Below are 12,121 nucleotides of genomic sequence, written 5' to 3'. Positions count from 1 at the left end.
AGGACATGAGTAAGGTTGTACACTATGACACTGACTGCCATCAAGAATTTATTAGACCATGGCACAAAGTGTGACGTGCAGTGAACTTACGCAATCATGACTTGTCCAGTCTGACTCCTCTTCTCTCTCTGAAGTCCAGAGCTGTGCCACTGTCATACAGACAAAACTTAGTTCTCTAACAGAAGCCAACAAACCCTTTAAGCTGCATGTCCGTTTTGGACTCTGTTGACTTTTAGCACATGCCATCACATTTTTTAGAGACCTTCACTTCTACTTCCCGTCGCTCAACAGAGATTTGTGTCAAAATGATTTGAATCCTTGGGGGCTGAAGTCCTTGGAGTGTTTATTTTATTATTTTAGTTCCAGACTTTGCTCCAGACTTTTGTCACAGCAAAACTGGATGCTTGAAAGTTCAATAACTAAATCCAGTCATTAGGGAGCTCTCATGTCAAGTGAGCCAAGTCAAAATCTAATCATCTGTCCTCATTTTCGAGACATAGTCTGTGAGTCAAGCAAATAGACGATGAGTTTGATAGAAAAAATTAGAAAATCTGACAGTGAAATGATGATGATTAGTCTCAGTTGTCTTTGCTCAAATGCAACTTGATTGCTGATTGCTGTAAAGTAATTTACTTTGATGAACATGACGTGAAATATCTCAAAGGATACGGCCGCCGTTAATCTCTACAAACAGATTATGCGTGTGAATATGCATGAGTCAGTAAGCGAGGGGCAAGATTTGAGGGCCCGAAGCCGTCTGGTTTCCGTTTCTAGTTTGACCAATCATATTTGAGCAAGTTCCGGTCGCCCGCGGGTAAACAGTCCATGTTGAGGGCAAAAGAGGTGGAACACATTGACCGAAACGCATCAGCTTTTATCTTCTTTCGATATGCCAATAGCTGTTGATAAACATTCATCAAAATGTCATCTGAACCTAACACACCTAAAAAGTAATGTTTTCTGCGTTTTGGTTGGAGAAATGTTCAAATCCTGTTGACCCATTGGGCCGTAAAGAGAATGGAAGACGACCTGGATATCTGCTGTCTACACGAGATGCATCAAATATTGGCTGCTGTCCCCGGAAGCGTGTTTGACGATAGACGATGGGCTGACGTTACTAAATAACAATAATTCCTACTGAACACAATGATATGTTGAATTTTGTACTTTCTATCATGACAAGTGGTTAGCCACACTTTTTTAAATCCAAATCAAGATATACATTTTAAGTTTTTTAGAGATTAATTGTGCTTATTTTTTTTTCAGTTATTTTAAAAATTCATCTCAAATATATATGTATGGTTTATTAACACGTTAAAATCTGTGAAAATGAGTAAATCATGTAACAATTACAATGGGTCAGGATCTTTTTCTCAGTGTCTGAAACTAACAATTAACTACTTCCTCACTACAGCAACAAATGTGGATTAATTTGGTGTCCAAATGACAAATGATGAACGCATTGATGTGTCATTGTATTTGTCGGTAGTAAAAAAGTTAAATTTTTACATTTAACCATTTTATGAAACTTCTCAAGCTGCTGTATCAACCCGAAGGTGTTAAGAATGGACAATGAACAGGCAGAGAGAGACATATACTGAAAGAAAAGAACGGATGTTAAGTATGTTAACAGTACACAAACATGCCCGTCTCAGCATATCTTTTATTGTGCTGTTTTTTTGGAGACTGTGTTTATCTTAAAGTTACAATCTGCTAAACCAAAAGGTGATATTTTCCTTCAAGCAAGTTGGTTTATGTCTATTCTAATAAGTAACTTTTCCTCCATTCGTATTTTTCTGTTAGAGTAGAGAAAAAGAAGAGACCTTTTCAGTGTTTTTATACCGATCTGTCACAGTGTGGGGATAGGACAATTTATGCTGAAACTATGTTAAGGCAAAGCTGCGGCGTGAAAAAATAAAAAAGGCATTTGTGTGTCTGAACAGATGGAGAACAGCAGCCAAAACTGTTTACTCGGCACACTGTGTCAAGTCCTGTTTGAAAATGGCTTTTTGAGCACTTCCGGGCAGAGGAAGCAAACAAATACTGCAGGAGAAAAGATTATGTAAGGAGGAGAGGTGGAAATCACTCCACTGAATGTTTGCTTTAACCCAGCACATTGATAATATATTCTTGCCCTGGCCTTTTGCCATAAAAGATATGAACTCTATAAGAGCAAACACAAGTCTTTATAGATTTCGCCACAACAGGAGTCCACAAATCGATGCACAATTTTCTCTGGAATATCTGAAACAGCCAGACTCTTCTGCGTATCTGGTTGGTCTGATTTTTGTAATCTCTGATTCGGTCTTTGGAGGAAAAATCCAGCCTAAAGGCAGAGTAATTACTTATATATTGGTAGACAGTTTAGTCAATACACAAGGGCATTAAAGATATCTCTCCCCAAACTACAAACCATGGAGGCTCTTATACTGAAGAGGCTCAAAGTAGGTTCGAAATTCACTGCTGATAAATGATGCTGGTTATTATACTCAATTCATTTTGAAAATCATCATTTGATTTCGATTGTGGTTGCATCAAAACCTTATCACCTACCAGGACTCTCATTGGCCCTTGCCCCTGAAGGTCCCAGACCCACTCTGTGTTAGTCCATAAATTAAAGGTTCAGTGTGTAGGATTTAGTGATATCTAGTGGTGAAGTTGCATAAATAGTTAATCAAAAATCAAAAGGTGTTCAGTTTGTCCAGTTTGGACAACTGTAAATAACATGGCAGCCTCCATAGAGAAGACCCGTTCCCGAAGTAAATATAAAGTATTCAGATATAATTGGCTCATTCTAGGGTAAATATATACCATTTGTTCAATTTAGTTAAAACAAACATTGTGAAAACATCACTAGGATTATTTTGTATTCAATTTCTGCCAATAGATAGCCTGGATGCCAGACGAACTTAGCCCCTCCAACAACATTTGAGGTCGGGAAGTTCGGTCTGGAGTCGCTCCGTTGGGGAGAAATTATGCCCGACCGGGCCAATCAGATTGTCAGGGCGGGCTTTATACGATGATGGACAGATGATCAACGGTAACGTAATCAACCACGTCATCAAAGTGCCCTTAGGTTGAATTCGTTTTCAACAAACATGCCTGCCGCTGGAGAGCTGAGATGGGTAGATGCTGCCATTGAGTGTTTAAGAAGACATCGACAGCGCATTCCTTTTGAAAAAGGAACAGAGAACATGGAGGCGACGCCAAAGCACCGCGCTAATCGCACCGGCGCTTGGCTGTTCACACCGGACACTGAAGCGACGCTGAACCGCCGGGCAGCGCTAATAATATCACCCGTTGATCCAGTAGATTAAAAACATATACTTACTTGTTGCTCCAACATTAAGCAACAGCGTCCCAACATTTGTCTTTCTTGTTGTTGTCTTTATACAACATGTTCTGAGGATCATACAACTCACTGTACTTCTCCACTTCAATTATTAATTTAATGTCATCCATGTTGAAGAACTTCGCTGTTTGCTCCGTTAAATGTCGGGTGTCGGGGGTAAATTACGTATTCTCCACTCAAGCCTATGTGGAGAATACGTAGCCCCCTCTCTCTCTCTCTTTATCTGTATCACTGCTTGTGTGGCTGTAGTGGATGGGCAGAGGGGGACATTTAATAATGTCATTGGTCAAATTAAAACTCCAGGACAACAGAAGGGGACTTCAAAGTATGGGATGCATATTTGATCATTTATATCATTTAAAATATGTCATCAATATAGTTTAAAATCGTTTTTCAGTGAGTTTCCTGGTGCGATACATTCGAGTCAAGCTCAAAAAATAGACTCGACGCCGAAACGATCGCTGCACAGAGCGAGGCAGCCTTGGCGCAGCGCGGCGTTTCAGCCTCCGGTGTGACCAGCACAAAGGTTTAACATGGGAGTGGATGGGAGCCAGCTGTTATTTAAGGCTTGGCGCTGCGCTGAAGTGTCGCTTCGGCATCGCTTCAGCGTCCGGTGTGAACCCGACGTTAAATAACTCATAATGCTTTGCTTAACATACGTCACATACTACGTTGCTCTGATTGGTTGTAGGTCTATCCAATTGAGCGAAGAGGAATTTTATTTCCTGGTTCGGTTGAAACACGCCCCATAATCACAGCCCAATGGAGCGGTCTCAGACTCCCATTCTGACTAGAATTGTGAGTCTGACAACTAGCCAATAGATATACCTTTCACCTAAATCTTAAACACTGAGCATTTATGTTTTCCAGATTTTGTTGAATATTTCAAAATCAAGAACATTCGACAGCAGCTGTCCATTTATTGAGTTGGGCAAGCCGGTCTTCTAAGAAAGAGTCTTTGTAGTTTGTGAAGAAAGTCCTTGCACGCAGTCAGCCATGCTGGGGTGAAGTGGTTATTCAGCCGTAAATATCAGGAAATGCTCAGGATAGCACAGTAACCTGTATGCCAATATTTTGTTTGTGCTGCCATGGAAGACAAATAAATGCCTTGGTCATTTTGGATAATATCTCTCCAAACTGTCCTTGAAGGTTTTTAATACTGGGTTCTGGGAAGCTACGCAGTTTAACCCCTTAATACCTGAATTAATTTCCAATTAATTAATTCCAATCTGTCATACCGTTGCTCAATTAATTGGAGATTGTTAATTTCAATATAGCATATACAAATAGATAAAAATTTAATATAAATTGTATGAGGCAAATAAGCGACATTAGGCATAATGGGGCATAACCTAAATTTAATTTTCCAGTCTCTGGTATACAGATTGATGCTGCTTTTGCTTGAAATTGAATAACAACATATGTTTCTGTATAATCATTCCTATTCCATCATCACATTATTACAAATACAGCTTAATACCTTAAAATAACTGTGCTGCACAGTCCCTAGGGGCTAGTATATATTTCCCACTCCGACCACTAGATGGCGGCAGAGTGCTTCCAATACCTGCCTTGGTATGTGTAGTATTTGTATCATCAGGCGTCACCGGAATGGGGTTTGAGGCGAATTCGCGACATTCGTCCACAAGGGGTTAAGATGACCGAAATACTGATAAATAACAAATGGAAAACACAGGTAATAGCTCACTGATCAACTAACCAGCTTTATATTGAAATCACATCATGATCTTGTCAAAATCATTGTTCCTGCCTTCACAAATCTGCTGCTAAATTGAGCGTATGACTTATTTTCCCCAGATGCAGCCACAACACACACACACACACACACACGCGTTTCTTAAAGTGTGCAATGAGCCAGAAGTTGAAGTGATAATTGTCAGTACAATCTTAATTATACCAATTCGGTTTTATTAGTAAAGCACCAGATTGCAACATACATTAGCTCGAGGCACTTTACATAGTGAGGGTCAACACCCTACAACAACAGTTCCCACGATGAACAAACATCTCCCTTTTATGAAGAAGAAACCTCAAACAGAACCAGACTCAAGTGGTCAAGCAACAGTCCCTTTATAAAATCATCAATTAAATTCACTAGATCTGGATTTTTATTATGATTTGCACCACATTACAGACATTTTTAGGTTTCAGACTATTAAACTTGACAAAAAAAAATGTCATCAGGATCCATTAAGTATTCTCTTAGAAATACTTGAAAGAAGCCCTGTATCATAATGTTCAAGAAAGTGAAAAAGAAATTCCTGGATCCGGAGCCACACTAGAATGTCTTCCCTAACCCAGACCTTCAGATTTTTTGTGTAATCCTGACAGACAAACACACAAATGCAATTAGAAACATAACCTCCTTGGCAGAGGTGATGAATAATAAACAAGAATAATAAAATCACATTGATTCGTAATGATGTGTTCATTTGTGGCCAAATTACTACTATCGTATGGTATTTTGTTCTGCGTGTGGGTGATAAATAGAAGAACTATCAATATATTTTAAAAATAAATGCATTTTGGGTGTGGCTAAACATTACAAGCTCTGGATTGTTCCTCGCCCTCCCTCGGTCTTAATCTATTTTTGAGCTCATTTTAGGAAATAGGGTTTGCATGGTGCAAATGCTAAACTAAAGTTGAGTGTTTGAAACTACACAAAGCTAATTGTCAGAGTCTGTAGGTAAAAAAAGAATATGTGTGATTCTTGTGAAGTAACACAATTTCCAATTTTCACATTGGCTGTGATCCTTACGTAAAGAGAGCCGATAGGGTCCCAACATTCAATTATTTCACCTGCATGGACACCATAGTGGTTTAGTCCGGTCCTGCATTATATCCATACCAGTGCTGTATATCTATCATCTATATACATACTGCCTCTGTTGAATAGCTATAGGCATATAACACCATCAGCATGCATATCACACGAGGCCTCCTCCATCATGCTATAGTTGGATTGGACTTCAGGGAAAATATGCAGTGTTCGTATTAAGGAAAATAAACAATACAGCAAATTACAGGCCAGTGATCAAATGAATATGACATAGATGAAACAGGCTGTATGGATTTCAATAGAGACTGAGTAGGAGGTTCAACTTCAAACGGGCTATATGTAGCCTGTGTAACATCAAAGCACCGCTGTCAATTAACCATGAAACCAGGGTTTAAAATTAGCAGTCCATAATGAAATGACATCATTGTCAAGACGATTACTCCCCTCTCCTTCTTGAAGAGTCGTGAGAAAAGCTGTGTCCCCCTTTACTAACTTAGGAAAACAAGGGATTAAACACACTTTTGTTCCAATATTTACAAAACAAAAGAAATTTAGGGAAGTAAATAAAACTGTTTGCAATCAAAATGGAGTACGAGGCCTCAAAGTGGAGACTCCAGATGGAGTTGTCACCACTCTGTGTTAACATCAGTATTAATTGGCCATCCCTCTACCACAGTACAGAAGTGGATTTGTTTGCAAGCATTGAAATAACTGCTTTAAAAAATTTCCAGCTTCGACATTAGTGTCAGGAAGTAACGCCCTGGTTACTCTGGATAACCCACAGACCTCACTCAGAACAATTCGACCATATAATAGAAAGGGAATAGTAATACATAAAAACTAAAGATAAAAAGAGGCATCCTCTCTTGTCTCTAATGAGCCTAAAGCTTTGGGGCATGTTAAGCATGTAATTTGCATACTTAGCTCCAACTGGGCAGTTTTTTTTTCTCAAGTGGCCACAATACTGGAGCAATACAAAGTAGTTCAATTCCCTGGCGATGAAAGTCCTGGCAGCTCATTAGAGCAGCTAGCTGAACATTTTGATATTAACAATGGATCACATGGTTATGTGTTCCACAGCTTCACTGTTGAGGTTGAGTCTCACCGATCCAGTCACAGCAGGGAGCCAACTTCAGTTTTGAAAGAAACTGTATATAATGACTCCATGACTATGTATTAATATATTAATGTGGCAAAGGAATTCCCCCTGTTTTCTGAAGAAGAGCACGGTTTTAAAAAGGGGCCCTCCCCTGAGTTAATTGGAGGTGCAGAGAACAAGGACAGGGTCCATGCAGGTGCCCTGAAGATAACAGCTAGATGGTTATGGTAGTTTGGCCCTGCTTGTTTCACTTATCAACACACTAACCTCAATAAACCGATTATCGCGTGTGAATATGCTGAATCTGTTGATGGGGGTAAGGATTTTGAGGTCACGACTGAGCTATAGCTTTGGCTGTGTGGAGAACAAATGAGGCGGAACACAATAAGGGAAATGCATCAACTATGTGGTTTTCAAAATAATTGCTTTAGCCAAAATGTCTTCTGGACCTGAAAAAGCTAAAAGAACCTGATGATTTTGTGTTTTGCGTGGGGAATTTGTTCAGCACCGGTGAAAATAGAAATGGTTGGACTATAAACATCTTGGCCCGGATATAACCTATGGAAATATGAAGCCCCCAAGTATTTTACGTTGCCCCCAGAGTCTACTTCATCAAGAGAAAATTGCTCGGATTGTCAACACTCAGTGGTTGTTGCAACAGCACTGACACACATCACATAAAGCCCTTTAAGGTACTTACAAGGTTTTAATTTTGCTCCTGATATTTTAGCTCCTTCTCAAGAGTAATCATTCGGTCCCAGTCAGAATACATAGATATGATACATATCTTTGTAGCCTGATAATGATTTGCACTCTTCAGTGATCCTTGTCTTTTGTGACTAAAGGTCTATCGCAGCTTAGAAATCAGAGAAAGAAACTCTATTTATCGACTTCTGTCCGCTTCAAATTAATGACTGCAGCTTGTTCTCTTTTCAAATGACTTAATGGTGCCGTCCCAGTGTCCACAGAGTATCTGTCTCTGTCCTCTTCACTGTCACTGGACCGACGGCAAACTTTGCCTCTTGATTACATCACAGATTAAAGTCTTGGCACGAAGTAAATGCTCATGTTCACAATCCAGGATCAGCTGTGCAAGATATACCAGTCTCTGCCTCTGAAGTCCAATGTGGTCCCATTATCCCAGCGTTGGAGGGAAATAGCAAAAAGTAAAAGTACAAAAAAATACACGAAAATCACCACATTAACTTTAAAAGTAAGCAATTAAGTAGTACGTACGTAAATGTACTTTGCTGCATTACACCACCGCATTAACCTTTACATTAATGTATTTAATGATAACAATAGACTAATAAAACAGCCATATTCAATCAGATATTGGTTAAAAAGATAAATAGTTTAGTGATATGAAAATACTCTCACTTTCACAAACCCAAGAAAAATCTAAAGGAATATATTAATGGACAAGTCATTTGAAACAAAACAGTGTTTAAATATGTGAACATAAGGATTCCAAGTCAAAATTGATGAGAAATCCTAAATTCTACACTACTACACATCTACACATCCCTACAAAGCCAGAAGAACCAAGTAAGTCTCCCCATGAAAGTGACCCCCATCCATCTATTAGCTGGCAGGGGGGCTGGAGCCAATCCAAGCTGACATTGGCCAGGAGACTGGGTACACCCTGGACAGGTCACCAGTCTATCACAGGGCCGACATACAGAGGCAGACAACCATTTACTCACACACTCAGGATTTAGAGTCTCTGGACAGTGGGAGGAAAGTGGAGCGAGGTGCCCGGGCAGCTACAGACAGAACATATTCAGCACGTTCAAACCCTGGAGCTTCTGGCTCTGAGGCAGCAGTAGCAACCACGGGTGTCAAATTTCATCTATAATCTGCCAATGTCCAACTTGACATGTATTTATGAAATACAATCTACTTCAATCAGACGCAGTCATTTAAATTGTTTATCCTCGTTGGTTTAAACCAATAAATATTTAATGTCCATCAAAATGGAGGTTAGGTCTAAAAGGATTAGAGGGAAACAAGGGGGATGAACTGGTGTTGTCTAATTACCACAGTGACTCTTTCTGGTTGTGGCATATGTTGTGACCTGTTTGGGATGGTATTACATGTTATAATGCTAAAGAAAATGACAAATTAAAACCTTCTTAAACCAAGCAAAACTAAAGGGCTTGGCCTGGCGAATGACGTAGTTCTGATGAGAACCTGAAGGCGAAGGTAAAAAGAAAAGATCCTGGTGTCTGCCCTTCTGTTCTACGATAAAATGCCATATCTGTAACTTGTGTCCAGAATGCAGCTTTACCTGTTTTGGGCGTGTCCATATTTGAAAAGAAAAACACACAATTATGAATATGTTTCTACTATTTTTTTAATTCTCTGAACAAATTTGAATAACTGGTGTTAAAAAGATGCCAAATTGTGAGCGTGATGATATTGTATGTCTTCAGGACGCTGTTTTTAGGTTGACAGGTCATTTAAAACACACCGGTCCAAAGCCTGGAAACTAACAGTGACAAGACAGTGCCGTTCAAGAGTCACGCATCCACCAGAGCACTGTAAAGTAAGGACATTTTATAAACTGCTCCATTCGGAAGTGCTGCTGTCCTCGGACGCCTCTCCCCGCACGGCGCGCACAGACAGACCCGTGAGAGGAGCGTGACCTACACCGCTGCATCCGCACCTCGCACCGCGCAGAGCCGCGCGCTCACCGGTGCGCACAGCTGCTTTATTTAATATTAACTCCGGCTGACCTGCCTCTGGAGCCCAACACACTGCACAGTGAGGTAAGGGGGGGGGGGGGGGAGAATCTAGAAAAAACGTCCGTGGAGCAAAAGAGCGTAAAAACAATCCGTAATGTTCATTCGCATTGAAAGAGCCCACCCATGTCATTCGTGCGTCAGAAGCCTGCGCATCCAGAGCTGGAGGCTACAACAGTGGCTGTCTTGGGTCGCACACGCACACACACACACACACACGCACACTCATAGATCTATAAGTGGACTCACTACGGATTAAAACATCAGGAATACTTTAACACTCATTGTGTCATTATGTCCCCCCACCTGCCACCGTGCGTCCCGACAAGCACTCTTCGTGGATTAGTGTCTTTTTTTAACTCTCCCCAACCTAACCCCGGGTTTTTAAAAGCTTAAAGACCATTTATCCGTGTTTATTCCAAGGCAACTGCCCCCCCCCACCCCCCAAAAAAAATACGACGCCCATAAACTCACCTGATATGCAGACAATGAAATTGGCTTGAAGAATGAGCAGTATTTCCCAGGTTATATCCATCCTCTATTTTCATTCCACGTACATTACGCACAAATTAGGAAAGAAATGGTGGAAAGGAAAAAGAAAAAGGAGACGGAACGGAGCTCTATCAGTTAAAGATGTCCTGTCCTCCCAGGCTGGATCCCGCGGAACACCTTCCACCAGGTATTTTCCACACCAGACTCATAGCAGGTGCTCTGGACCCGAGGAACAAATCGTCCACGTTCCCACCAGTGTGTGTGTGTATGTGTGTGTGTAACTATTCCAGAGATGGTTTGAACAAAAAAAAACTCCGGGCAAAAAAAGAAGCGAGCCACAACACCGATCCTGCTGTCAGTTCACTGCGTTATTCCTGCGCGCGCCCTAGAATCCATCCAGTCCGTCGCCTTGTTTACAGAGCGGACATCCCGTCCTCAGCACAGAGAGTCACACATGGCCGTGTGAGTGAGATCTGTGTGTGTGCGTGTGTGTGTGGAGAGAGAGTGAGAGCGAAAGAGAGGGGGGGGGGAGCGTGGGTTAACGAGGTGGGACAGCCGCTGGATGAGACTGACACCTGGAGACGCCTCACAACTCAGAAAACTCGCATCGCCAGGTGGTGAACCTCCGATCCACACTTCTCCCCGTCACTGCAGGGACCCAGCGTCAAGTGGGACGGGATGCCAGCAACGCTTCCCGGTGTGAACTGTCACAATAAGAGCGTTGGTTTACTGAGCTGGAGGTGGGTGCGAATAAAAAAGAAGAAACACGGGTCAGTTTAGGATGAGTTTTTACGGTTTCCAATGCAACTTTGGGATATTTGTTTCTGTTTGTGTGTAAAGTATGTGACCAAAGGACGAGAGCAGATGAATGAAGAGGTTTATAGATACTCAAAGTCTCAAATTACTGCATCCAGCTTATAATGTCATGAAAGAGGGTGTAAATGATCCACCAAGTATAACACCCGATTTATCCACGAAGATGGTTAAGCACTTACTCTACACTTGATTACTATATACTATAATATATATAATCTTTTATACTAATAATATATATTGTCTTTTTTCGCATAGAGCACGTTTGGGTTCGGCGCTTATTCTTTCTCATTGGGACTTTTATGCTTTTATTTTCTGCACTGTTTCCGGTGACGGTCTGGCTCGCTGACGTGCGCTTGTACGCAGGGTTGCCTCTCCCTCTCCATCCCACATACCCTAGGTACAACTAAAAACACCCTTTCTTCCTAAACCGCAGACTTTCCTTGCGAGCATGGGACTGATCTTGAAGAGCGTGTAGACGAGTGGAAGGTAAAACACTCTCACAGCGACTGAAGACAAATCCCCTGCAAAGAGAAAACGGCTCAGAAACTCCGAGCCGCGCGGCTTTGACGCACTATGAAATCATGTGATGTGGAACGAGTCTGTGCTGAGAACTAAAAGTAGAGAGTGGAGGAAGATACAAGCAAACTGAAACTAATCTGCTGGATAGTCCCAAAACTAATGAAAGGTGAATAAGATCTATTAGGATAATGAGGAACTGGACTCCCTGTACCGAGGCGAGGGGCGGTGCATGCCTCCCAGATGCGCAGTGATTTGATCCTGACAGTGGACGTCCCGCTCCGGTGTGGCGCCGAGCGACG

General features: G+C 41.4%; 1 protein-coding gene across 1 annotated transcript in view; it reads right to left on the bottom strand.

Moving 5' to 3' along the window:
- Positions 1-11,100, bottom strand: part of ca10a (carbonic anhydrase Xa) — a 244,659-nt gene extending 233,559 nt beyond the window's left edge. Inside the window, exon 1 of the mRNA XM_062413725.1 lies at positions 10,470-11,100. Within this exon, the coding sequence (XP_062269709.1) occupies positions 10,470-10,530 (61 nt within the window). The 5' untranslated portion in view covers positions 10,531-11,100. The remainder of the gene's footprint in view (positions 1-10,469) is intronic.
- Positions 11,101-12,121: the final 1,021 nt, after the last annotated feature.

Source organism: Platichthys flesus, chromosome 20 (genome assembly GCF_949316205.1).
Source record: "Platichthys flesus chromosome 20, fPlaFle2.1, whole genome shotgun sequence".
In the NCBI taxonomy this organism is placed as follows: Eukaryota; Metazoa; Chordata; class Actinopteri; order Pleuronectiformes; family Pleuronectidae; genus Platichthys; species Platichthys flesus.
This window is presented reverse-complemented; position numbering and strand designations above follow the sequence as displayed.